Genomic DNA, 26,984 nt, shown 5'->3' with positions numbered 1-26,984 from the left:
AAACCCAGGGGCGAGGGACAGGCAGGGAGCAGGTGCCGCGCCCAGAAACCAGTAAGTGCGCCCGAAGCACAAGTGGCCAGCTGACGCCAAGCGCGGAGATGGACGCCTCCCGCCCCCACGGCGGCCATTACCTGCCTGTGGGTCCTTCCCGCGACGCCCAGGCGCTGACCCAAAGCCACCGCTGCCCTCGCCTCCTGGCCAGCTGGCCCCTGGTTCAGGCCAGGGCACTGCCCGTGGCGACATGGCCCGGCTCTCTGTAAAGGAAGACAGTTTTGTCTGAAAGCGGATTCTTAACTTGGATCCTCGACATCCCCGGGGTAACCTCGGCTGACGGTCCGTGAGGCCTCTGCAGGAGTCTGCGGAGTTTCCCGCCTCTGTGCATTCTTTCTGGAAAGAAGGTCCCTGGCTTTCCCAAAGGGGTCTGTGATCCTAGAAAGGTTAGACATCACTGATTTACAGGCTCTATCCTAAAGGGAAAGGTCGTTGGTTACCACGGGTAATCAGAAATACAAGCGGAAAGGCTGGGGATCCGGCTTCCGCCCAGTCCCTCCCGACTCCAGACCTGTGGGCAGGAAGGCTCCCCTCTGCTCACCGCACCGGACTTACCTTCCCCTGCCCCTGCCCGGGTTTATTCTTGATCTTTGCTCCTGATAAGGCTGCCTGTGCAGGTGTAGCGGCCAGATAGGGAGGCATGAGCAGAGCAGGAAGGAGGGGCCAGGTGCAGAGGGTCTCGGGTGCCTAACAACGGGCATTACTACAAGCCTCGGCAGGACACTCCCTGTAAGCAGTAGCCCCTGGAGATGGCAGCTAGGCCGCAGCTGTGTATCAGCGCCAAGCCCAGGGAAGCAGCAGAACCAGGCGGAGCCTGCCCCGGTGACATCAGCACCAGCTGCGGTGACTAATGACCCCTCCCCGGCGGGACCAATCAGTGGAGCCCAGGACCCTGAGGAGAGACACGGCGGAAAGCTGATGAATATTCTCCCGAGGTCCTCCAGAGACCTCAGACAGAGCGCGCTCGGGCCTCCTGTTTGTGCCAGATGTGTGTGCAACCCCCAAGGAGGGAAGCCAGGTGGCAAGTGAATGTTAATGATATGTTTTGACTCCTGCAATAAAAGCATGACAGAGCGGGTGAAGAAGGCGTCACAGAAAGGACATGGTATGCACGGAGTTAGGAGGTCAGGGTGTGGAAGGGCATTCAAGGCAAAGGAACCAGCATGTACAAAGTCCGAACGCGGGAGAGAACACCTTGCCTGGGACATGACAAAGGGCTCAGCATACCCGAAGAGTAGGGCAAGAGAGGCAGCAAGCGTCCGGCTGCATCTGGTGGACACACCATGAGGAACGAATGCCATTTATCCCACAGAGTGTGGACCTCCTGGGCACAAGGGAGAGTTTCCACTTTTATTTTAATATATTTTGTTTTTTTTAAAAAAAGGGAAAGGGATAGAGAGTTAGAAACATCGATGAGAGAGAAACATCAACCAGCTGCCTCCTGTACACCCCCTATTGGGGATGTGCCTGCAACCAAGGTACATGCCCTTGACCAGAATCGAACCCGGGACCTTTCAGTCCACAGGCTGACGCTCTATCCACTGAGCCAAACCAGTTAGGGCATATTTTTAAAAAAATTTTATCCTCACCTGAAGATAGTTTTCTATTGATTTTTAGAGAGAGTGGAAGAGAGAGAGGTAAGACAGAGAGAAATATCACGTGAGAGAAACACATCGATTGGTTGCCTCCTGCACGTGCCCCGACCAGGGCTGGACCAGGGCTGGACCAGGGCGGAGACTGCAACAGAGGTACATGCCCTTGACCAGAATCAAACCGGGGACCCTTCAGTCCGCAGGCCGACGGTCTAACCACTGAGCCTAACTGGCTAGGGCAGATTTTTTATATTTAAACTGTCAAATGCTATCTATCCCTTGGAGAACTAGCTGTCAGGCTGTCCCTGAGGACCTTACGAGCAGGAAAGCTAGAGTGAAGAAGTGAAGTCCCCTGTGTGCTGGGAGGTTCTGGGATAGCTGAACCGACCTGTGCTGCAGAGCCGGCCCCAACCATTACTTCTGCCTGAGCTCAGCCCCGTGAGATGGCAGAACCCTGTCACCCTATGCCTGAGCCCAGGGCCACACTGCCATCAACTGGGTAAGAACCCAGTCCTTCCAGCTCCCATTGGTCTTCATTCAAAATCCAGACAGATTCTCTTATAAGCTTGTAGCCAGCCATACACTAAGGTACGTGCTGGTTTGTCTCATTTTCCCCAGGAAAGGAGATGCATGAGCTAAGAGGGAGATAGGCAGCATGTAGCTAAGTGTGGAGGGACGGCTTCTGTTCAGTCGGCTGCTTTCTGCAACCCAATTGAGAGGGTTCTCACCCTGCAGGAAGGTGTTGCAATAGTGCCCTCATGTGGACATTCTGAGAACAGCACCCTCGTAATCACTTCTAGTCTGAAAAGAAGGCCCAATTGATAGACATAGAGAGCTCTCACCCTGCAGGGAGGTGTTGCAATAGTGCCCTGTTGTGGACATTCTGAAAATGCGTTGGTGTAGGTTTCGCCTGCTGTTACACTATTAGATCTACATTACCTCTGGTCCCTTTGAGAATATCTGGCTGGAAGCTCTGTGTGCGGCAGAATGTAACTACCAGAATCGGGAGGGCTCTATTCTGTGTTGCCAACATCCACAATGCAAGTCCTAGATGACCTCAGCTATTTAGCTCAGTCACATCAGAGAAGAGCCTTACTTTTTTGTCAGGGAAAAAGGTTACCTATACTTTGCGAACTTGAGTATAGAGAGGCAGGGCAGTGGGCTGGGGCAGTAATCCCCCCTTCCCTGCCCCAGGTGGTGTGGGTCTATGTTTATTATATACTGGGAGATACAAAAGAATATTGTAAAATATGTGTGGGGCATACAAATAACAATAAATACAAGACATCCATAGACTCATTAACCCATTTTAGTTGCCTGTTCTCCCTCCTACCCTTTCCCATCATCTTGGCTTCTTTCAAGTCAACTGGCTCCCACCTCCTCTTCATTTTTATTTTTTAATCCTCACCTGAGGATATTTTCCCATTGATTTTTAGGGAGATTGGAAGAGAGGGAAAGACAGAGAGAAACATCAATGTGAGAGAAACACATTGATTGGCTGCCTCCTGCATGAGCCCCAACTAGGGTCTGGGCCAGGGAGGAGCCTGCAACCAAGGTACATGTCCTTGACCGGAATCAAACCCAGGACCCTTTGGTCCACAGGCCGATACTCTATCCATTGAGCCACACCAGCTAGGGCCCAGCCTCCTCTTTAGTTGACTAAGTGTTCTCAGCTGTTTTTTCCACCTGCGATCTCCTCTTTCCATATTTCCAAGCACTTATTGAAATCGCTATTTTGTAAGTGTTCCTTCTTTAAAACATTGAAACACCCCAACATGACCTCCCCAAGTCCTCTTAACTGTTCTCTTTTGCTCCACAGCATTTGTCACCTTCTAGTGATTTATCTGGTTTATGTCTGTCTCCTCCTGTTAGAATGTAAGCTCCACATGGCGGGGATTTCTGTTCGACTTCTCTCACTGCTCCATCTTCAGGGCCTAGAAGACTTGGCCTATGGTATGAATTCAATGAATATTTGTTCAGCGAAGTCTTCTTTCTCGTTCTCCTTGCTGTTGAGTACTTTTTGCATGTTCTATACTTTTATTTCAGTGAGGTCTCAAGAAAAATGGCAGGCAAACATGGCTGCTGATCAAACTCTCTGAGCAGAAAGTTTCAGTCTGTGGTTCATACTGTGTGAGGGATCATGAACCCCTTTAATATTATTATGAGACTTAGAGAACATACAAATCTCAACACACCTACACTTATGTACAATTTATGAAGACCTTAAATTTCACCTTAAGGACCTGTGCTCTCAGAACGTTTCTGCGGTGGCCCCAGAGAAGTGGGAGAGGGGATTTCGACATTCATTATATACTCTGTATACGTCAATGTTGTATATAGTGCATGTGTTACAATGTCAAGGTTTTAGAAACTAGTTAAGTATTTTAAAGGAACCTGTGTTCTCACACCTTGAGGAGATTGCAGACTCGGGTCTTTAGGGACGGGGGCAGGGGGGGTGTGAGTGCACGTGGCCTAGGACAATAGGCAGTGGTGGGAGCTGTGGCTTGCTGACCCTACCCGAAGTGCTTAAATTCAACAGCATGAAAACATGGCATGGATCCAACTCAACACCCCTGCTGTCAACCCAGGACTACCAGTGAGCAACCTCTGTTTAGAAACCTTTCCGGGGAGCCAGTGACTCCTTGGTGATGGAGTAAGGAGTATGCAGAATCTATAAAGCAACAGGAAAAAGAAAAACAGAAAACCCCTTGGAAGTGTCTGGGAGCTCCAGAGAATATGGAGGTACAGGATGTAAATGTCACAAAGAAAGGAGTAGTAAGCCTCCCTTTTGCCAACTTGTTCAGCCCCTGCTTGGCGGGAGCTCCTGGTCCAACGAGAGAACCAAGGCAGGTGTGTGTGTTGCCCAGGCTCTTGTCCGGGGCTCACTCCCCTGCACCAGGCCACTTCTTGGGCAGCCCAACCATTGCAATTGCCACTACCACCCTCTTCACAGTTGCCCCCGGGAGATGCCAGGCCTCATGCCCGTTCCTGATGAGCACTGTTCGCTCACAGAGTTCTCAGGACAAGCCTAAGAGGCAGGTACTACAATTAGTCTCGGCTTTCAAATGAGGAAGCGGAAGCAGTGAGAGGGCAAAAGGACTTCTCTTGCGGAAAGCCTGCGGGATGGCCAGGCAGCAGTGCTGGAAGGGTGGGGTGAGGATGAGGATGAGGACAGGTGCGGAGGACTGCCTAAAGCCAGCAAGAGCACCGAGGTCCTTACCTAGCAGCTGTGGCAGTGCAGGACCACGCCACAGCGTTCGGGAACCTGCTGGCTCTCTGCCACTAACCTGCTGTGTGGCCTTGGGCAAGTCAGGTCCCCTCTCTGGGCCTCGTTTCCTCATCTGTGAAATGAGGAGACTTGGTTACTTGAAAAATACCTATCGGGCTCTTCCTCTGCGCACTCTGCCGATGCTGTAATGGAAAAAGGAGTCAGATAGTCACTATTCAAAAAACACCGACTACCCTGTTTACTAGGCACTGTGGTCACGGAGATGAGCAAGTCGGCGTCCCTTCCATTAAGACCTCCACTCTGGGGTCAGGGACACAGGGAGCCGACAAGAAACGGCCAACACGCTTGGTGCGGGGTGGGCACAGGTAGCCCTTTCTACCGGGACCACGTGGGGGTAGCACCGCAGAAGAGGCCTGGATTGGATCTTGGAGGATCTTTGGCCCCTGCTCTCAAAGACTGTGCCATCTAATCAGGAGTCTGGGACACGTGCCCACACACCTACCACGCAAGGCGGAGTGAAGCCACCACAGGCCATCCAGAGGGGAGGGAGACCCACGTGGTGTAGGCGGTGGAGTAAGGAGCGAGCAGGAGGCGAAGAGAAGCTTTGCAGGGGAACTAGCATTGAAAGCAGCTTTGGAGGAGGAAGTTTCCTGAGGGCCCTGGGGGGCAGAAGAGGCATTCTAGATAAGGGACCTGTGCAAGTAAAGGCACAATGTGGGGGACGATCGGGGTGCAGTTGGGACAGCAGGCAGGCCAGGGAGTGTGGACTGGCAGGGTTGGAAGCCAAGTGGAGCTGTCATGATGAGAGCCTTTGGAAACGAGGGGCCTGGGCCAGGCTCACCACATTCTCATGCCAGTTCTTGGAGGTAGGCTCCCCTGCTACTCCCCCATTCTCTCAGATAAGGAAGCAGAGGTTCAGAGAGCTTACAAAGTCACACAGCTGATGGAGACAGAGCACTTGACCCACGTGTGTCTGATGCCCCACCCTGACCTCCTTACCACCTGAACGAATGCTAGGCATTGCTGAGCCCCTCCCATCTAAGGTGCCACTGCCCGGTGCCCTTGGCCTGGCATTCCACCTCAGACACATGGGCACAGAAGGTCGATCTTTGCCTTAACCATGAATGCTGGCTTGGTTAAGCCTCCTCCACTCAGGCAGCTAGGGGACGATCAGGATCTTCTTCACCAGAACAGAGGGAAGGAGGCAGGGCAAGGATATGAGAATTACTAGGGTTTGTGTACTCCACTGTCCGTTGGTCTCAGTTTATTGCTCTACGATGGTGCTGGCTGGCTTCTACATCTTCTCCTGTGGCTGGCTTCTACATCTCCTCCTGTGGCTGGCTTCTACATCTTCTCCTGTGGCTGGCTTCTATGTCTTCTCCCCTGTCAGTCTAGTGTGGTCATGGCTCCGGGGCGGAGCTTCTAACTTGATTAAGGCGGCTGGATTTTGCTTTTAGGCTGGAATCAAGCCTGCGCACACGGATGCTGTCCAGGTACTGCCGGATGCTAAGGAACTCCCGCCTCCAGCGCCCCAGCTTTCTCAGCTGGTCCATCAAGAACTTTTTCTTCAGGTGGTCATGCAAGTGGCTCATCTTTTTCTTGGTCTTTTCTACCGTTTTCATCTTACAGAAAAACAAATGAGGTTAGGATGAAGAAACTACTAACGAGAGAGGCATCTGTGTTGCTGATAGGAGGGTAGACAATAGGCCAGCCTATTTCCCTGTTTGTAAAATGTGGGCGTTGAGCTAGATAACTCCTAGGCCACCTTCTGAGAGTCGGCAGCCTAGACCCTGATTTTGACCTTAACACCTCTGGTCAGAAAGAGGTGGGGGAGGGTGTGGAGAAAGGGTGCATCTTGTCCCCTCCTCTGCCCATTCTTTAACTATCACTCTGTCCCCGTTACTCGCTTAGCGCTTCCCACATATTGTCTGGGACATTCCCTGCCTCCCTTTGAACTCTAGTTACTTCTTCTATTATGTCACTTTTGTCCTGTCCCCAAGACTCTAGGCTCTGGGAAGGCACATCCTCTGCCTTACTCATTCATGTATTCATTCCAGTGAGCCAGCTGCGGAGAGGGCACTAAGGAGAATCAGCTGCCTATCTTCACAGAAATTACAACACAGTCAGGAAGATGGGACACAAGCCCAAATGTTTCTAAGCAAGGCAGAGAGTGACACATCCCTTTAAAAAAACACACAAACACACACAGAGTTCAAAGGGGGGAGAGAGCAGGAAAAGTCCCCTGGAGGGTCGCCATAAGAATCGGGGGTTGGGTTTTGAAGGACGGGGAAGTGTGGGGCATGGGGAGCAGAACCAGTCAAGAGGTCATGCTATTTCTCCTACAGCAGGTCACTGGGAGGGTGGCAGATGGAGAAGCACCCAGGCCTCTACTCTCGCTTACGGAGGCTTAAGAGAACCTGGCCCCTCTCTTAAGCCTCCTCCTCTCTTCAATGTCAGGATCCCATGGCCCATCCTCCTGCAACATGGAGGGAAGCTCAACAGAGTCAATTCCGGGCTGCGGCTCTGCTCGAAGAAATGAGTACGTTTCCGGAATCCATCCCATTCACCAGTGTCTTCCCGTTCCCCCGCACAGTGCCCGTCCCAAGCAGACCCTCAGACACATTTAATGAATGGACCAGTCAGGGCCTGTGGGGCGATGCCTCTGTGGTTTCCCTCCTCATTTCCTGACAGCTTTCAACCAAGCAGGTCAAACCCTAGTTGTCCATCAGCAAAAAGTAGAAGAACCTCAATTCTCATATGAAAAGTGGGGGGTTAATCCCTCCCCCAAAAAACTGACCAAACTATGTTGATGCCACTTCAAGCTCTAGGACCTAAGACTTTTTTTAATGGGAGATGGTAGGAATCCATCCATGGATTCCCCAAATAGAAAGATAATGTGCTTTGGATGGGGGTGGGGGGTGGGGGATGGGGGAGAATGCCACCAGATCCAAAACATGAAATCGTTTTCCCAGGCGCCATCAGCACAGGAACAGCAGTGACACCCTGGGCAAGTCAGTAACCTCGAGTTTCAGACTCCTCCAGAAAATGGGACTTGCATTAGAGCACCTTCGTGACTCCCCATCCCCTCTAAGACCTGGGACCCCCTCCACCCCCCAAGGAATCAGGGAGAGTGAAATGAACATGGGTCAAGCCACCAACACCCTCTAACACAAAAGCTTGTGAGGACTTTACCTCCAACTCATAGATTCGTTGCGCACTGAGGTTGTCACGAATAATCACCCGAGATAAGTGGCTCTTGGGTAAAAATTTTGTCACGGCTGCTTCGCTGGAATTCATTAAGCTGGAGGGGCAGAGGAAGGTGGGACAGGTTAAGATGGCTGAGGCCAGGGCCTGATCTGCTAGGGTCCTGGGATAGTGGCTGAGGCCTCCCCAGGTTTCTTCAGAGAGGAACGGCTGTCATGATTGCCGGAGAAGCAAGGGAGCCCTAGGTTTCTTCTTGTGGGAAAAATGTGCGCTAAAGGGGTAGTTTCTTGAATGCCGAGAGGAAAAGCCATCCTGAGAAGGATGGAGAAAGAGCGGTCCACAGAGAAGGGTCAACAAGGACTCAGAACTGTCTGCTGGAGCAGCCGTCTTAAGGAGAAAATGCAGGAGGAAATGGCAAGTGGGGGGTCTTAGAGAAGAGGAGCAGAAGTTGCAGGGTAGGGTTCGAAGGGCTGAATTTGAGGGGCGCTGAAGTGGGGGCACTTGCTCCAGAGCCTAGATCTAAGGGGGCTCAAAGAGTTTGAACAGAGGGTAGGTTGCCTAAGACGGGAATTCTAAGAGAAAAGGGTTTGGGGAAAAAGTCAAAGTAAGGGAAGTATGGGACAGACAAACGTTGGAGAATGGAGGGTGAGAGGTAGGAGATGGTATGGGGTCGGGAGGGGTGGAGTGAAATGAGCCAGGTGAAACCAGAGAGAATGATTGGGTCAAAAATAATATCAGGCACTGAGTTTTCACTCTGGTAATTTTGGGTATACCATGAAGTGACTTTACAGTTATGTACCTTTAAATGATATTGCCCACTTCAAAATAGTTGCTCATATTTTCTTTCTAAACTTTGGAAACTAAATGTACAGCAGGGAAGCAACTGAATAAATTGTGGTTAGGTCCTACAATAAAATCCTCGGCAGTGATGTGTAAAACAGACATGCATAGTGTAGCAGGTGGGGAGGAAAGCAGGCTACAAATTAGTGAACTTTTTTGGCCCTGGCTGGTTTGGCTCAATGGATAGAGCGTCGGCCTGCGGACTGAGGGGTCCCGGGTTCGATTCAGGTCGGGGGCACATGCCGGGTTGCGGCTGGATCCCCTGATCCCTGGAGGGTGGTGTGCAGGAGGCAGCCCACCCATGATCCTCTCTCATCGTCGATGTTTCTATCCCTCTCCCTCCCTCTCTGAAATCAATAAAAATACATAAAAAAGCGAAAAGGGTGTTCAGATAGGGATCAAGATGCACACATACAAAAGTCCCCCAAATCCTGTTTAAAACAACAACAACAAAACTTAAAATATTTAAGACACATGAAACATGTCTCCCTTTCAGTGGTGCACCAAATTCACCAATACTTCCTACGAAGGGAGAAAAAAAAGGCAGGGACTGGAAAAAAAGGCAGGGACCATTCAAGTAACAAATGGTCATTTTGAACCAAACTGTCTTCCAAAGCAAGGCCTCTGGGGGAGGCTGGAGGATGCTGGCCGGGGTGGGAAATGGAAATAGCGGGGAGAAATGGGTGTCTAATGGGGACTGGGGTCCGGCCTGGGGGAAACAGAGGTTTGCCCAGGGCCCCTGGGGAACCCGGAAGCTGAGGAGAGGGGTGTCAGGCCTGAAGGGACCTGCGCCCCACCCGGCTCTCAGGAAGTCCCAGGCTCGGCCCCAAGGGCGCTGGGGGCCCCCGGGCTACACGAGGTCCAGCCTGGGAGCCGACGGGGCTGGGACGAGCCTGGTCGGACCTGTGGGTTGGAGGTGGGACTTCCGGTTCCTCCCCGGAGTCTGTGGGGCATCCACTCTCCTGGGGTCCGGGACAGAGCCAGGCTCTGGGAGTGACAGCGTCGGGGTCTCAGGGGCCAGCTGAGGGGGTGGGGGTCCGAGAGGCAGTTCGGGCTCCCTCCGGGGCCCCGGTGTCCGACAGACGCTCTCAACACCCGGACCGTCCGCACCTGAAGAGCACCAGCGGCTGCGAGGTCCGCGGCTGCAGGAAGCAGATCTGCGGCTGGGTCCCTAAGTTGATTTCGGGGCGGCTGATGAGCCGGTGGCGCTGGAACGCGGCTGAGGCGGGGTAAGGGCCACTGGTCTTCCTGGCGGCCGCGCTGGCGGCGGGCGAGGTTAATTTCCAGGAGACCGAGGGCCTGTGCTGCTGGGCAGCCTCGTTCTCCACGTTCGGGGACGACTCGGGCGGAGGAGGTTCACTGGTAGCCATGCTCTGTGGGCGCGCGCGGCCGTGGAGTGAGCCCTCGCGCAGACGCAGTGCCTGAGTAGGGCCCGTTGCCCCGGAAACAAGCGAGGGGGGCGGGGCCGGGAGGACCGGAAGCGCGCGGGACCCGGAAGGGGCGGGCGCGGCGGGATTGTCCCTCGGCGGCTGCCGTAGCGTGATCGGTTACGTTGCCATGGAGATGCGCTAGGCCAGGGGAGTGGGCTGCGCGCGCTGAGCGGACCCTACTTTCCGACTCGGGCTGCTGTGGCCCCCGCGTGATCGTGGAGCGGGTAACCGGGTGAGTCCGGGCGGGGCGGCTCCAGGGCTGGGAGACGAGGCCGTGGTGTCTCCGAAGACTCGGCACGGCGGATTTCTTCCCGGATGAGGGACCATTACTGTGGAAACCAGAGCGTTGGGCCGCAGGGAACGATGGCTCCCGTGGCGGGGGCGGGGGAGGCGGTGATCGGCTTGGTCTTTCCTCGAGACCTTGGTCCGAGGCTTCGAGTACGGTTGCTTTCTGAACGAACCTGCGCTCGCGCCCGCGGCGGAGAGGTCAGACCATCTGGGTCTTGATACCCAGCCGATAGGAAGCCCGTTGCTGCGCCAACTTCCTAAGAAACCGATCTGGCTCTCCCCTGGAAGTGGCGCCTCCCTCCGGCCCACCCGTGAACTTCGTTCCTCATTTATATCCCAGGATTAACAGGCGCCCCGCGGTGTTTGCCGACTTGTCCCACACCTAACGAGGCCAGAGAGGCCGGCTTTCGGACCGAAGCCCACTTCCCTCTGGGTTTTTGGATGAGGAGGATCCAGGACATTTAGGCTTCCAACTGGTTTTGGGAGAGGGAGGCTTTTTCCCTGCCCTCATGCGATCTTTGGAACAAACGAGCCCCCATCCCCGAGGTGAGCCTGATGTATTCGATGCTGGGCCATTGGCAGGTAGGACTTGCCAGTGAAGCCGTTGTCCTTCCTCTCCAACAGCCTAGGAACCACCCTCACCTCCACCCCGCCCTTCCCCAAAACTCTAGAGAAACAGAGCCAGAGAACACATCCTTCCCAGACTTCCCAGAAGGAAGAGTCATAGTTGTTGGACACATTCCCCCGTTCAAAATATTTATCAAGCACCTACTTGTGGAGACGTAGAGCTTGGTGCTGGTTACACAGTGGGAGCAAAGAGAGAGACAGTGATGTCCCAATAGAACTCCCAGGTCATAGTAAAAGCCACATCTTCAGGGAGTCTTAGCCAGGAGAGCTCTTAGGGCTTAGAAAGCCTGGAGCAGGGACTCGATCAAATGTAGGGGAGGAGTGTGACCCTGGGGGATTTCCCCCAGGAAGTGGCCCTTGGCTGAGGCTGCAGGCTCACCAGTCCTCTGCGGAATGTAACAGATGAGGATCTGACAAGCGTGGAAGGAAAGGGACTGAGAGCAGCAAAGGCCAGAGAGGACCAGATGTCCATATGGAACTGCAAGTGGCTCAGGCCAGCTGCGGCCCTTCAGGACACAGGGAAGGCTAACAGGAGGCTGGAGGGATGGGTGGCAGCCAGGGTGTAAATGGCCTTGACCGCTAAGCTAAGGGACGCCATCTCATCCTGACAGTAGGCAGCCGCTGAAAGGCACCAAGCAGGGGAGAGACCTTCAGCTCCCTGCCTGTCAGGGCCGGACGGAGACTGCCATGTGTGCTCTAAATCCGAATGTTCCTGTTTCAGTGAAACGTGAAGATGTGCTGTTTTTACAGCTTTGTTCACGACTGAGAGAGTAAGGGACCTGGATTTTTTTAGGAGAAGATGGGGTTCTGCCCCGCTTTGGGGTCCTTGGCACAGTCGTGCTATACACCGCATCATTGTGGTATGGCCTGTCTACCTGAAGCCCCTCTGCCTCGCTGCACTGGCCACTGGGGTTTGGGGGGTGCAGGGGTGCCCTTATGCTGGCCTCCAGGAAGCTGCCAGCGACTCTCTTCCCCAGGCCGTCCTTAGAGGCGATGTGCAGGAGCGTGGTTACTGACGTAGGACCGTTGCACGTGGGCACATTTTATCTCTTCAAAGAGATGGTTCTTGCCCTAGCCGGTTTGGCTCAGTAGATAGAGCGTCAGCCTGTGGACTGAAAGGTCCCGAGTTCGATTCCGGTCAAGGGCACATGTCTGGGTTGGGGGCTCAATCCCTAGTAGAGGTGTGCATGAGACCGATCAATGATTGCTCTCATCATTGATGTTTTTGTCTCTCCCTCTCTTCCTCTCTGAAATCAATAACATATATACACACACACACATATATACATATATATACTTTTTAAAAAGCGATGGTTCTTGGAGAGGGAAGCTAAGACCCTCCCTCTCTCTCAGTACAACCAGTGACTCTGAGCACAGTGGGCTGTGGTTTCATGTCACTGGTTCAGTCTCATGGTTGGACCGTCCAGTCGGAAGAGGAGGGAGGCGTGCGAGTGGTTCCGTTAGAGGGGCCGGAGGCGAGAGGATTGAAGAGAACAGAGAAGGGGCGTTGGGAGCCTGGTGGAGAGTTAGGCTGAGGCTCAGCTGCAGGACACTCGTCGGCCCAACTCAAAAGGCGGGGCCCCTGCAGGGAAGGGCCGGGCTCAGGGCGTTGTCCTGTCCTGCTGAGCATGTGGACTCCTGCTCCTCAGGTCCTGCTCCGCGGGTTTGAGGAAGAGCCTGGGGATCTGCATTTTTAGTGAGTTCCCTGGGTCATTCTACTGTGACGGGCAGAGGACCACCTAGGGCAGTGATGGCGAGCCTTCTGAGCTCGGCGTGTCAGCATTTTGAAAAACCCTAACTTAACTCTGGTGCCGTGTTACATATAGAAATTTTTTGATCTTTGCAACCATAGTAAAACAAAGACATATTTTTGATATTTATTTTATATATTTAAACGCCATTTAACAAAGAAAAATCAACCAAAAAAATGAGTTCACGTGTCACCTCTGACACGCGTGTCATAGGTTCGCCATCACTGACTAGGGGAATCCTGCTATAGGCCCATCCATCCATTTCCCAGGAATCCCCTGAGGTTGGCCTGCTGGCCCAGCGGGGCTCCCACCCTCTAAACATTCTCTCCCTCCTTGCAGTTTTCCATGGACACAGCCTAGCAGAAAGATGCAGCCTGCATGCCTCACTGGCCGCTGACCCACCGGCCTGATGACGGCATCTCCCTGTACCTCCCCGCTTCAGTCCCCACGGCCCTCGGTCAGCGGCCTCTCCCAGATCACCAGCAGCCTGTATATCAGCAGTGGGGCGGCCGCCAACAACAGGCTCATGCTCTCCAGCAACCACATCACGTCGGTCGTCAGCGTCTCGGTGGAGGTGGTGAGTACCTTGTATGAAGACATCCAGTATGTGCAGGTGCCTGTGGCCGACACTCCCACGGCACATCTCTGTGACTTCTTCGACCCCATTGCTGACCACATCCACGATGTCGGGAAGAAGCAGGGCCGCACGCTGCTCCACTGCGCAGCCGGTGTGAGCCGCTCGGCTGCCCTGGGCCTCGCCTACCTCATGAAGTACCACACCATGTCCCTGCGGGAGGCCCACGCCTGGACCAAGTCCTGTCGGCCCATCATCCGGCCCAACAGTGGATTTTGGGAGCAGCTCATTCACTATGAGTTCCGGCTGTTTGGCAAGAACACCGTGCACATGGTCAGCTCCCCCGTGGGACGCGTCCCTGACATCTACGAGAAAGAGGTTCGTTTAATGATTCCACTGTAAGCCATGCCCCAGCCCCCTCATCGGGGGTCGGAGGTGCAGATCTGCCACTGATCCTGCACTAAGAACTGAAACATCCTACTTTTGTGCTACAGAAAAAAAACAGATGATGCCTTTTATCAGAGCAATAAAAAAGGAAGCGTGCCGTAGCTTTTATCTTGTAATCCATCTCTTTAAAGATTAAACTCACTAAGTGTAAAATGGTGAAGATAAGTTTCCTACCCCGTGAGTGACAGGTCATGGCTACTGGTCAGAGGGGAGAGTGAGTAAGGCAGGTGGTGCCTGGGTCAAATGGACCGGCGCCCAAAGCAAGACTGGAATCCGGCAGCCTCCCCCGAGACCAGCTAACCCAGGCCTGAGCGCCACAATTCCACCTCGTTCTTTCAAACCAAGAGCCTTAAGCATCATGGCTCCTCCTTGCTTAACCTACTGGATAAGTGACCGTCCATGGTGTCCTGGGAGCCCTAGGGGTTCCAGGCCAGTGCCGCTCCCACCTGCAACCACAGGGCCAGCTCTGGTTTTCTGGATTTGATATATGCGCATGATAATTTTCAAAGACAGCATTCCACCATATAACATTTTTTAACGTTTTTTTCCGCAAGTGCTGTTGTACATAAGGTCTTGGCAGCCCCCCACCAGCCTTTGCTAGAAGGGGGCATTCGCTTCTCTAGGGCATCTGTGGTGGGAAGGCCTGCCAGCAGGCCCCGGGGTTCCTCTCCCAGGCCCGGGCTCAGAAGGCTGGAGCTGCAGGCCCAAACCTCGCCTCGTACCAGCGGTGGCCATTTCCTTTTTTCTCTTCATCTCAGTCGCTTGGCCCCGGAGCAGATCCATTCACAGAATGTATGCGGCAGAGTAAGGAGATTAAGGGCCCTGAGTTCCAGCTCGAGGCCTAGAGAATGAATGAAGGGTCTTGGAAACTGGAGGGGGGGCGGGGGTAGGTCATGGAGAAGAGGGAGCTTGAGAAATGGATCCCACAGAGTTGCAAGTTTCAACTTCAGTCTGAGGCTTCACTGGGGGCCGGGCCAGATGGAAAAGCACAGAATCACTTCCCTCAGTCTGTCTGTCCTGAAGCCGTAATGCTTTCAGGCATAACATTTGGGGATAATTGTCACCCCAGTTCAATACAACTGATGCTGCTATGTGCTGGGCCCAGGACACGGCCCCCCGTCCCCTGCTCACCCGGACCGCAGCAATAGCTCTTCCCTGGCCTCCCTGCCCCTTCGGTATCTCCTCCACACAGGATCCAGACCGAACTGAAGGGCCGTTATCAGGAAATGTTTCTCCAACATCCTGGCTCTTGCCTGCCGCTCAGAACCTTCCATGTCTCTCCGTGGTGTTTGGTGTTTCCAGGAAGTATCTGCAACCAAGCGGGGAGAGCGCGAGTTGCTGGGTCCCTCAGCTGACTTGGGAGCAGAGAAGGAAGCGAGAAGAGTCCTTGTTTGCCCCGCCCCCGGAATGACAACCCCAGAGCCCTTTGGGGAGGGGGCCGGGGCCCCTGGCAGCTGAGGCTGAGACAAGGCCGCAGCTTTGTTCTGAATTCACAATGGCAGGATGCCCAGCTCAGAGCCAGCTTCCCCGGCTTCCTCCCAGGCAGGGCAGGGTGGTGGGAGCTGGGGTGTCCCTCCAGCCTGCTGCCCTGGGGGCCCTCCCTGTGCAGTGAAGGCTGGGGGGTCGGGGAGCATGAGAAGCCTTGGTAACTTTCCTCGAGGACCTGTGAGGTTCCAGACCCTGTTGCTAAGCACTTGGCAGCCTCCTGGGGCGAGACGGGGGTAGGCTCTGCAGCTGCTCCCAGTTCACAAACAGGCACAGGAGGGGAAGGCCCCGGCCCCGGGTCACATGGCTTAGATGTGCCAGAGCTGGGATTTGAACCTGCTCCGGCCCCTGCTCTTGGCTATTAGTCTCTTCTGCCTGCTTCATCCATGTCCGTGCTGGGGAGACAGCAGCGGAGGGGACAGTGACCTCAGCCTTCCCCGGGCCCAGTCTGGTGAGGAGGAGGCGATAAACCAGCGCTGAGAATGGAATGGGCACAGGGCCCTGCCTGCAGAAATGCAGGGAGCTGCGGGTGACCTTTGACTCGGCGTGGCCAGAGGCAGAGCGGGGCCGGAGGTAGGGAAGAACTGCCCAAGGAAGGTGACGTCTGTTATCCTGAGTCCCCAGGAGGCTCTGCCCGCCCAGAGCCGTCCATCCTTTGTCCCTTCTCGCCAAGCTGTGGATTGGACCCCGGAGGTGCCCGAGTGACACCAGGACAGGGCTGGGCCACGGGCATCTCTGAGTCACAGGGAGGGGGGTGGTGAGTGACTCACCCTGGGCCCACTTCCCTCTGCAAGGCCAGCCTGGGTGGAGGCCAGGGCCGGGAAACCCTGCATCTGTCCTTCCTGGGCCAGGTGACTCCCAGGCCTTCGCTGCCCCCATCCCCAGCCGTGGGCTCACACCGCTCTGCCTAGGGCTGGCTGGCATGGCAGTCCTGCAGGAATTCTGTCTGTGCGAAGGGATGAATGACTCCTCCCTGAGTCCCAGGTCCCTGGATCCCAGCCCCAACCTGGTCTAGCTCTCCTCCTCACGAAGCAAGCAGAGACTGTCTCCCTTTCCCGGTGGGCCTGGAGCCTCAGAGAAAGTGGGTGAGAAGATAATAGCCCAAGATGGGGGCCAAGCCAGCTGACACCATCACCCCCCTTCTTCTCGGGCCCTGCCCATCAGGCTTCTCACTGGAACCCTCTCCTTGGGATCATCATACCCATTTTGCAGATACAGAAACTGAGGCTCAGGGAAGGGCGGCTACCCACCTAAGACACACAGTGAGGCGGGCAGAGCAGGATTCCCCCTAATCCAGGCAGGGTCCTTGCGGTTTTGGTTTTTTTGTTTTGTTGTTTTGGATCCTCACCTGAGGATATTTTCGCATTGATTTTTAGAGAGAGTGGAAGGAGGGGAGAGATAGAGAGAGAAACATCGATGTGAGAGAGACACATCGATTGGTTGCCTCCCGCACGGACCCCGAACAGGGCCGGGGATGGAGCTTACAACTGAGGTACCTGACCTTGACCAGAATCAAACCTGGGACCCTTCAGTCCACAGGCCGGATGCTCTAGCTACTGAGCCAAACCAGGTGGGGCAGAAGGTGTGTGTTTTAGGAAGATCCTTCTGGGACCGCGTGGAAGTGGGAGTGGAGGGCCCAGAGCAGAGCGGGGAGGAAGCCACTGCCTCCCTGATGGGCCGTGGTGGCCCGGCCAGTGGAGGGACTTTGGAGAAGGGGACAGGTCACAGTGCGTAAGGAAGGATGTCCGCATCTTTCTGTGGGTGGCTGGGGGCCAGTGAGCCCGTCACTCCCCCAGACAGTGGAACCTCGTTTCTCGAACGTCCCCCATCTCGAACAGTTCGCTTCTCAACCTGACAGCCCTTTCATGCCGATACCCGTATGACAGCCAAGCATCTCTCGGGTGACAAGGGAGAGCTCGCGGAGTATGAGTCTGGTTACCACCGTTAACATCTCAGGATCTGGTGCTCTGAATATTTTCGTGGTTTTTTTGCTCTTGTTGCTGCTTATAATTATTATTAAATTTTCGTTTTTTAAAACATTTTTCATTTTTTTATGTACGTTTCCTTTCTTAGTAAATTTTCATGTCCTTTTGTTTTTAAGGTGTTTGTTTATAGATTAAACAGTACAATATATAAGAAAGGTTAAAACGGGATCATCGGGGGGTCTGGAATAGATTAATTTACATGATTTCTAGGGGGGCAAAAATGATTCGATTTTCGAACAGCCTTCCGGAACGAATTAAGTTCGAGAAACGAGGTTCCGCTGTATTTCCCTGGCTGTCACCCTGAGGAATGACACAGGGGTACAAGCAAAAATAGTTTATTTGAGGGCGGAAGACCCAAAACTGGAGGGTCCAGGGATGAGGCTACAGTAGCTGCCGGGAATTGGCACAGATGACACCCCCTCCCCCAGGGGAGCCCAGCAGCAACAAGCCCGTCCCGGGGCCCCCCAGCTGCCTCCCCCACTTCCTGGAGGGAGGATTGTGCAACCGCCAGGAATCGTCATCATCGTCATCAGAACACGGAGAGGTCCTCGAAGTTTGGCCAGCAGTTTTCGGCGCAGTCGTCGGGATTAATAATAGTTACTCTGACAAGCACAGTGAATGGCCAGGCGTGGACCCACCATCCAGTGGTGAGCGGGGCCTGGGGTGAGGGGAGGGAGGCAGGGACGGGGGGAGGGTGTCTTGCTGGGAGGCCCCATGCAGCCCCCCAGGTGGCCTTTCTCGAAGGCACCTCGACCTCCCACGGTCCCGTGACTGCCTGCCTGCTCTCCGCTTGTCCCACGGCCACTGGCCAAGGTTGGGTTCAGGCTGGGGGGGCTGTCTCCGACGGCCCAGGCGCTCTCCCAGGCCTCAGAGACCCTTGCTAGGCTGGTTCCTCCGCCAGAAGCCCCAGCGGACAGCCCAGGAGGCCACGACCTCGCAGTTGTGGTAAAGGAACATCCCCGCCAGGGTGAGTGCGATGCCCACGTAGCTGAGGGTGCTGAGGTGGCTGCCGAACAGGAGCCGGGACAGGACGAGGTTGCCCACGACAGTGAGGTTGCCCAGGACGTGAACGGTGAGGGCAGAGGTGAGGGCCAGCAGGGAGAAGCTGGCCAGGTTGTAGAGCACGGACAGGAGGCAGCTGAGCAGGATGCAGGCCCAGAGGCGGCAGTCGGTGGGAGCCGGCGACAGGGCCACCCCGGCCTCCAGCACCAGGGCCGCGCCGGCCAGCAGGCAGAAGCTGGGCAGCGAGGTGGCGTACAGCAGGGTCACCGCGTCCAGCCGCTCCTCCTGCAGCAGGGCACCTGCAGGCGGACAGCACACATCAGCACCTGCACCTGGGGGGAGGAAACCCCACCTCGCCAACCCAGCCTGCGGCCCCCCCCCCCGGCCCCACCTCCAGGAAGCCTGCCCACCCTCTCGGGCAGAGCTAGTGGCTCCTGCTCTGGAACGTGATAGTCAAGAATCCGAATCACACTGCCTGGGTGGTGACCTCACTAGCTGTGACCTGCCACTTAACCTCTGGAGGCCTCGGTCTCCTCCCTGCAAAGTTAGGTGATAATAAAACCTAATACGGCCCAGCTGGCATGGTTGAGCACTGGCCTAGGAACCAGGAGGTCTCTGTTCGACTCCCGGCCAGGGCACATGCCTGGGTTGTGGGCTCGATCCCCAGGGTGGGGCGTGCAGGAGGCAGCCAATCCATGATTCCCATCATTGATGTTTCTCTCTCTCTCTCTCTCTCTCTCTCTCTTCCCCCCCCCTTCCTCTCTGAAATCAATCAAAATACATTTAAAAAATAATAATAAAAAATAAAACCTAATATGCAAGGGTTTTTATAAAGATTATTATAGATAGCATACATAAAGCCCTTTATAAGGTAAGTGCTCAGTAAATGTAAAAAAATAAAATAAATGGGCCTATTATTACCCATTTCAAACTGCTCCCATAGATTAAAACGATAACCTACAAGTGACTTCCAAATGACCAATAAACATGAAATGTGGCTCCCAAAAATCTTCAGGGGCTCCCCAGGCCCAGGGAACAATATCCTAGGTTCTTTTTTCTTTTTTTCCCAAATATATTCTTATTGATTTCAGAGAGGAAGGAAGAGGGAGAGAGAAATAGAAACATCAGTGATGAGAAAGAATCACTGATTAGCTGCCTCCTACACGCCCCACACTGGGAATCAAGCCCACAACCTGGGCAAATGCCCCGACCTGGAATTGAACCCTGGCCTCCTGCTTTGTAGGTCGATGCTCAACCACTGAGCAACACCGGCCGGGCTATCCTAGGTTCTTAACCAGTGTAGAAGGCCCTGCACGAAGTGGTCCTGACCCACCTTTTTTGATCTCAGCCCTTATCACACCACTGCCCCACAGTGTAGCTCCCACCACCATAGCAGGGACAGGCCAGCAGAAGTCCCCAGCTCTGCCACTTAATAGCCACGTGACCTTTATATTTAAAAAGAAAAAAAGAATTTTAAAATAATAAATTGTTTGAGTCAAATGTGGGGTCCACTTATGACCACGGGCATGACAAGAGAACAACAAAAGAGTCATTGTTTGCGCGTGGCTGTCATCCCCTAATCAGCATCTTCTGCTACCAACACTGGGGCTTGTCGAGATGGATCCAGGAGTAAGGGGAAAGCTTTCAGCTTTGCAAAGAAAGAGGGGAGCCCGGCCGGCGTGGCTCAGTGGTTGAGTGTCGACCTATGAACCAGGAGGCCACGGTTCAATTCCCAATCGGGGCACATGCCCGGGCTGGGGGCTCGCAGAAGGCAACCAAGTAATGATTCCCTCTCATCATTGATGCTTCTATCTCTCTCTCCCTCTCCCTTCCTCTCTGAAATCAATAAAAATATATTTTTTATTTTTTAAAAATATATTTTATTGATTTTTTTAAAGAGATTGTTTCCCTATGAGAGGGAAACATCGACCAGCTGCCTCCTACACACCTCCCACTGGGGATGTGCCTGCAACCAAGGTATGTGCCCTTGACCAGAATCAAACCTGGGACCCTTCAGTTCGCAGGCCGATGCTCTATCCACTGAGCCAAACCGGTTAGGGCAATAAAAATATATTTTTTAAAAAAAGAAAGAATGGGTACTACCACCTTGCATATGTGTGAACATGCGTGTGGGTGGGTGTGTCTATGCGTACACATGTTATCACCCAGCCAGTTCACATAGGAAGTGGTGCCGCTCATCAAAGTCAGACACCGCTCAGGGCAGTGGGAGTATCTGCACGAAGGCAATGATGGTTTGGGGGCTCGTCCAAGTTTTAGCGGCGAGTAACGGAGATGAGTAACGGATTCAGGGGTTCTCCTTTCTGCATCTTCTGACACACACTTTCCAAAGAGCCACAGAGAGGCTTACTCATGGGCTACGCTTGGAATAGGAAATCTCTATTTCACTCTGATGTTTTGGCTTTGTTCTCTAGGCAACAGTCCCTCCGGCTAGAGCATTTCTAGAAATGAACAGATAATTGGAATACCTCCTGCTCGCTCGCTCGCTGGCTCGCTCCAAATATAGCACCCTTAGGAGCTGCCTGTGGCCTGCATGTTCAAGGTCCAATCACTGGAAGGCGTTTAGGATTTCAGGTGCGAGACAGTCAGGCAGGAGGGTCCTAGCCTCCTCAGCCAGCCTCTGCCCCTGTTCTGCACCCCCTTTCCCCCCAGTCCTCTGCCTCGCCTCCCTGCAGCCCAGGGAAAGAGGGGTGATCCTCTGTCAGAGGCGGCTCACTGCACCTGGGGCCCCCAAAATGCCAGCTCGCCATCCTGCCTCCTCAGCGACCCCTCCTCTGCCAGCCCCCTCCCCGTCCCCTCACAACCTTCCATTTCAACCTCTCCTTCTCCAAAGACATTTTTGTTTCAGCCTCTGAACATACCAGGCTCTGCCACATGTAGACAAACATGTTCTCTGACCCTGTTCTGCTGGGCCCCGGCCTTACCCCGTCACTAGCTGTGCGCTACCAGGCAAGCCACCCTCTCTCCAAGCCTTGTCTGCTCATGCGTAACAGGGCCAGGTGAGGTGCTGAGCACAGGGCCTGGTGCCCAGTGGTAACTGCTTACCACGGCAGCTGTCTCAATCCCCACACTCTGCTCCTGTGGCCGATACCCGTGCCCTGGCACAGCCTGTTTCCCGCTCCCAGAATGCCCTTTCCTCATTTTTCTATGTGAAGAGCTGGGCAGAGCATGTGTTTGCTACTAACATTATTTTTTTTTTTTATTTTGAGAGGAAGAGAGAGGGAGAGATAAAAACTTCACTGATGAGAGAGAATCCCTGATCGGCTGCCTCCTGCACACCCCACACTGGCGATCGAGCCCGCAACCTGGGCCTGTGCCCTGCATGGGAATTGAACTGTGACCTCCTGGTTCACAGGTCAATGCTCCACCACTGAGCCACGCCAGCCAGGCCTATTATTATATTTACTAGAGGCCCAGTGCCCCGGCCGAGACTCCCTGCCCGCCCCGGGGACGGGGATCGGGCCAGGCTGCTCCTGATACACAGGTGAGACAAGCTCACACCCACTTCCTAGCCTTCCTGTGAGTGGGGAGTTGGCCTCACTCCTCTCCCCTCGTAGCCCTCCCCCCCGCCCAGGCCTGCAACCAGCCCAGGTGGGAGGGAGGCTGCTGGCCGTGCCCAGGATCGCCGGGGTGCTCCGCTTCCCGGACTACCATCCTCTGCTCCCATGGAGTCTGCTCTCGCGAAGGGAGCTGGTGTCGGCCATTTACACTCCAATCGGAAGCTTGCCCTGGCGCCTTTCCCCGAACTTCCGGAAGTAGAAACCTCCTCTTGCCCCAAACCCATGCCACCCCTCTGGCTCCAGTCTGTCCCTCCCCATCTCTGCGGGGCCTCCCTCTCTGTTTGGTGGGGGCCCAGCCTCCTCAGCGCCCTCATGAGCACCCTGAGCCATGCGCAGAGGCTCACCATAGCCTCATCGCGGTCAGACCATTAATACATCTACCACTTAAGGTCCCAGGCCAGGCGCTGGGGACATGGCGACGCCCCAAGGCAGCCCATGCCTCTCAGAGCTCCTGTCTGACGGGACACAGACAGGTAACCAAGCGGCTATAACAGGGGGCGCTCAGAGGCTTGATGGGGGGCACAGAGGGTGCTGTGGGAGCCTGCAGCAAGCACCCAACCCACCTCCGGGGCCAGGCAGTTGACACGGGACAGATGGAAGGAGCTGGCAGAGGCCAAGAAGGGGCCTAATGCCAGGCACCCACCCCTCCGTGCCTGGGTGCCTAGGTTCTCGCCGGCCATACCCATTCTGCAGGCGGGGTCTCCTTCTGGGGGAGCCTCGAGGCTGGAGCCTTCCCAGCCTGCGGCCCTGCGTGGGCTGGGAGGTGGGGTGGTGGGTGTGCCCAGGGGGTCAGGTTTCCCACTGTCTCCTCATGCCCAGAACTCAGGCCTGAGCTCCGGCACCCGCTCTCATATAACCTGAGGGCAAAAATAGAACGAGGCTCCCGCCCTGCCACAGAGCCTGGGCGGATGGGGACAGGGCCTGTCTCTGAAGATGCCAGGGCAGGGCCGGATCCCGGCTGCAACCTCCCCTGGCGGCAGGTCGCCCCAACCCCAGCCCAGTGCCCCTTCCTTCTCCCAGGACTGGGTCACAGGATCTCAGAGTGGGCAGGGACGGAGAGCCAGAGGCCCCTGGGACACGCCAACCCTTCTCCACCGAAAAGATGGGGAGACCGAGGCCCAGACAAGCCCCAGACCTGCCCAAGGTCACCCAGTATGAGCAGAGGGGTGGTCTCCCTGCCCTGAGTGGGTGCCCTGGCCTCCCCTAAACCTCCCTTGGGTTTAGGCAGAGAGAGTGGGGTTGTGACTCAGACTCCCCTCAGAGGAACAAGCAGGAAGGCGGCCTCCGCCCTCAGACAGGGTGAGTTAGCAGGGTCTCTGCCTGGAGCCTCCACCGCCCTCTGCTCAGACCCTCCCTGTCTCCTTTCAGCAGAGGGGAGGTAACCCCGAGCAAATCACAAACCTCCCTGGGCCTCAGTTCCATCATCTATAAAATGGGAGTGAAGGTGGTGGTTGCCATGACGACTCAAGGTCAACACCCAGCACGGGGCCTGTTACACGGCAGCTCCCAACAAACAGGAACCCTTCCCCGACTTAGCCAACGCCCTGGCCCTCCAAAGCCCAGCTCAAGGCCTTGCCCGCTTTCTCTCCCCCTGGTCCCCACGGTCGGGTCTCCCCCTGGGGCCACAGCCTTATGCTGCATCTAGGACAGCACGGAGATAGGCTGCCCGGGTTCCGATCACACCTCCGCCACCTCCGCCGCTCACTGGCCACACCACCCAAGGCAACCCCTCGCCCCGTCGAATGGGGACAAGATGGTGATTTCCTTGAACAGGGCAGTATGGGGAGATCCAGCGAGATAAAGACAAGAAACACTGGACACAGATCAAGGGCAGCTATTATGAAATATTAGCCTAAGTCTGGGGCCTGGAACTCACTGCGTTGTTGGCTCTTTCTGGGTTTTCTCGGTGTCTGCCTCTTCCAAAGCCGCGAGGCTCAGTTGCTTCATCTGTAAAATGGGCTGTCGGCCACCTCCCTCTCAGGGCCACCATGACCACACACCCACCGCGACCCCCACCTCCTCAGACAGTGACCCGGGCACTCACTCTGCTGGATGGACTTGAGGCCACGGAGGCAGGTGGCAGCCAGCAGGAAGCCACAGCCAGCGGGCGGTGTCCGGAGCTCACCCGCCAGGCTGCAGGCAGCCCCCAGGCAGAGCGGGCCCATGGCGGCGAACTGCAGCGGGTGGTGACGCCGGCCCAGCAGCAGTGCCGACAGGGCCAGCGTGATCAGCGGTGTGGTCGTGGTGGCCAGCTGTGCCAGGTCCAGGGGCACCGTGCTCAGGCCCACGTTGCCGCAGGCCATCGAGGTGCCGAAGGTCAGGCTGAGCAGCAGCACCTGGCAGTGGGTACCGCCGGGCAAGGGGCGCCGGGCTCCCCGGTGGCACGCCAACGCCGCGGCCAGCATGTGCAGCGCCGAGAGCAGCAGCGGCCGCCCGAAGCCGTGCACCGTGAAAATCCACTTGTTGAGACTGGACATGCTGGCTCCCGCCAGCAGCCACACCAGGGCTGCCATGGCCACCCGGACCCGGCCAGGCCGGCCAGGGGCCTGGGGAGTTTCGGGGGGCCATTCTGGGGAACCAGCCCCCCGAGCACTGCCGGCCACTGCCACTGTGTCCGCAGAGGTCATCCTGCTGTCATGGTGCTCCCGAGGACAGCGGCACATCCGTGCCCGTGGGGCTGGGGCAGGAGGCCAGCTCCCCAGAGCCACCAGAGAGCCCTGCCCCCTGGTCCTGGCTTCTCAGATTGGGGCCTTCCTTTCAGACAGGTGAGTTAAGGGCCTGTTCTGCCAGGCCCGTGCCAGCCCAGGTCCAGGAGCTGTGCCGAGCCCAGGTCGCGGCTGCTGGGATGCCAGGCTCTCTGGCCTAGTAAGCTCCGGGCACCTCTGCCCTGTGCCAGGTGAAGTCTCTACTCTTCTCCCCACCTAGTGCCCACGCCAGGCTGAGAGAATCCCGGTTCTTCTTCCTCTTCCGTGCAGATTCCGGGACCTCCTGCGCGCATCTCCTGCGCGTTCAGGCCATGACCAGGCCCGGCCCGGGTAATCCAGGCTCCTGCACCCCGTGGTGTCCTGCGATGCCCAGTCGTCGCGGCTCCCTGCCTCCGTCAGTGCCCAGGCCCGCGCTCCGGCCGGTGCCGGGCGGTGAGCTCGGCTGGGCTCGACTCCGACTCCGGCGGGGACTGTCCTCCAGCTCCCGGCAGCTCCGGCAGCGGCTCCGGCAGCTGCGACGGTGAATCCGGCAGCCGCTCCCGCCCGCCGGCTCCAGCCCCGGCCCAGCCCGCGGGGCCAGGCCCCGTGCTCTTGGCCCCGCCTCCGCCGCCGCCCGCCCGCCCGCCCGCGCCCCACCGGGAAAGCTGGGCCCCGCCCCTGGCCAGGCCCCGCCCCCGGAGCCGCGAGGGAGGTCTCGCCCCGCCCCTCGCCACCCTCCTGGATCGGCCTGGCATTCCCTGCATCAGCTGACCGCCCCCCACCGCCCCAGCTGAGTGGTCAGCCTGTCTGTCCCCTCTCCCCGCACTCAGAGCCGAGGCGAGTCCCCAAAACAGGGAGGGCCACGGATGTATCTTTCTGAGATAAATAACAGGAGACGCCATCTCCTAGGACCCTCCCAGGGGTCCCCATCCCAGGACCCTCTAGGGACCTTCCCATCTCTGGCCACAGTTATCCGTGGGACCTCAGCATCCAGGAGAGTTGGACCACGGGGGTCCCCTAAGGTCTCCCCATCACCCCTCCCTAGTCCCAGCACCTCCTCCCTCCAGCAGCCCGGGCGGAGGAAGCTGAATCACCAAGGCCACCGCAGCGGCGGAAGCCGGGTACCGCTGGCCGCCATCCACCCCGGGCCGCCGGTCCCACCTCCTGGGCACGCAGAGCTGACTCATCACTGGACTTCCCGGGGTCCACCCTCGGCCCCAGCTCTATCCAGCGGGACGGAGAGCCCTGGGTTGCCTGGGAGACGGGGCAGCGCCCACTAAGCCCTTGTCCCTTCCTGGGTCTCACTCAGCCTTCCCCTCTGATCGAGGGATGCGCCGGGAAGGTCTCGCCAGGTGCCCAGTGCCGGCTGCCCGCGTCTTTCCTGACACGCGGCTTCCTGCCCTGCCGGACAGCGCTCACCCCCACCCACACTGGACAGGCTCACCCCCAGCCCCCCCCCGCCCCCCTTGACTGGACGGGCTCACCCCCAGACTGCCTTTGATGACAGTAATCTGTCTGGACTTGCAGTGGTTCTCAACCTCCTGGCCCTTTAAATACAGTTCCTCACGTTGTGACCCAACCATAAAATCATTTTCATTGCTACTTCATAACTGTCATGTTGCTACTGCTATGAATCGTCATGTCAATATCCGATATGCAGGATGGTCTTAGGCGACCCCTGTGAAAGGGTCGTTCCACCGCCAAAGGGGTCGCGACCCACAGGTTGAGAACCGCTGGCTGGAGGAACAAGACCTCGAAGGGGGACCACTTAGCCCGGTCCGAGGCGCCCTCTGGTGGCCAGATCGCAGAATGGGGCACGCAGGAGACAGCCCATCCATGATTCTCATCCATGATTCTCTTATAGTTGATCTCTCTCTCTCTCTCTCTCTCAAATCAATTAAAAATATTTTTTTAATTAAATAAAGCCCAGTTCGGGGGGTGTTCCCAATATGTGCCACCTACCCTCTCTCTAACCTGGCCCAAGAGCAGCCGGGGCCGTTCTCCCCTGCATGGGAGGGGTCAGTTGGTGTCTCAAGGGGTAGAGAGGTGGCAGGGTGGTGCAGTGGCAAGTGCTGAGGGCTGGGGTCAGTGGGTGAGGCGTGGGCTCTGCTACTTCTAAGCTGTGTGCAAGCTGCAGACCTCTCTGGGTCCCCACTTTCTGCGACGGGGCTGTCACGGGGAGTCACAGGGCAGGTCCTGAGTCCTCCTGAAAGTACC

The 26,984-nt window shown here is 56.2% G+C and overlaps 3 protein-coding genes across 4 annotated transcripts; 1 reads left to right on the top strand and 2 right to left on the bottom strand.

The window, feature by feature from the left end:
* Positions 1–6,108: 6,108 nt before the first annotated feature.
* On the bottom strand, positions 6,109–10,308 carry LOC308535117 (uncharacterized protein C5orf52 homolog). The gene is made up of 3 exons (XM_081113847.1): positions 10,027–10,308; positions 8,065–8,173; positions 6,109–6,494 (listed from the first exon to the last, which is right to left on the bottom strand). Exons 1-3 carry the CDS (start codon positions 10,284–10,286, stop codon positions 6,273–6,275), a joined length of 591 nt encoding a protein of 196 aa, XP_080969973.1. The 5' UTR covers positions 10,287–10,308; the 3' UTR covers positions 6,109–6,272.
* Positions 10,309–10,418: 110 nt separating this feature from the next.
* Positions 10,419–14,182, top strand: DUSP18 (dual specificity phosphatase 18). Of its 2 annotated transcripts, none has more exons than XM_081113848.1 (2): positions 10,419–10,578; positions 13,352–14,182. In XM_081113848.1, the coding sequence occupies exon 2, from the start codon at positions 13,422–13,424 to the stop codon at positions 13,986–13,988; it is 567 nt and encodes a 188-aa protein (XP_080969974.1). In that variant the 5' UTR covers positions 10,419–10,578; positions 13,352–13,421; the 3' UTR covers positions 13,989–14,182. The 2 variants fall into 2 exon arrangements, with proteins under 2 accessions (XP_080969974.1, XP_080969975.1); XM_081113849.1 differs by lacking the exon at positions 10,419–10,578 and adding an exon at positions 10,975–11,180 and having other exon boundaries at positions 13,352–14,133.
* A 3,640-nt stretch (positions 14,183–17,822) lies between these two features.
* On the bottom strand, positions 17,823–25,342 carry SLC35E4 (solute carrier family 35 member E4). The gene is made up of 2 exons (XM_081113845.1): positions 24,128–25,342; positions 17,823–18,804 (listed from the first exon to the last, which is right to left on the bottom strand). Exons 1-2 carry the CDS (start codon positions 24,744–24,746, stop codon positions 18,371–18,373), a joined length of 1,053 nt encoding a protein of 350 aa, XP_080969971.1. The 5' UTR covers positions 24,747–25,342; the 3' UTR covers positions 17,823–18,370.
* Between the last annotated feature and the right edge of the window lie 1,642 nt (positions 25,343–26,984).

The sequence above is a fragment of the Myotis nattereri genome (genome assembly GCF_964212035.1).
Source record: "Myotis nattereri genome assembly, chromosome: 19".
Taxonomy (NCBI): Eukaryota; Metazoa; Chordata; class Mammalia; order Chiroptera; family Vespertilionidae; genus Myotis; species Myotis nattereri.
Note: the sequence above shows the minus strand (reverse complement) of the source record. Positions and strands in the feature narration are given on the sequence as shown.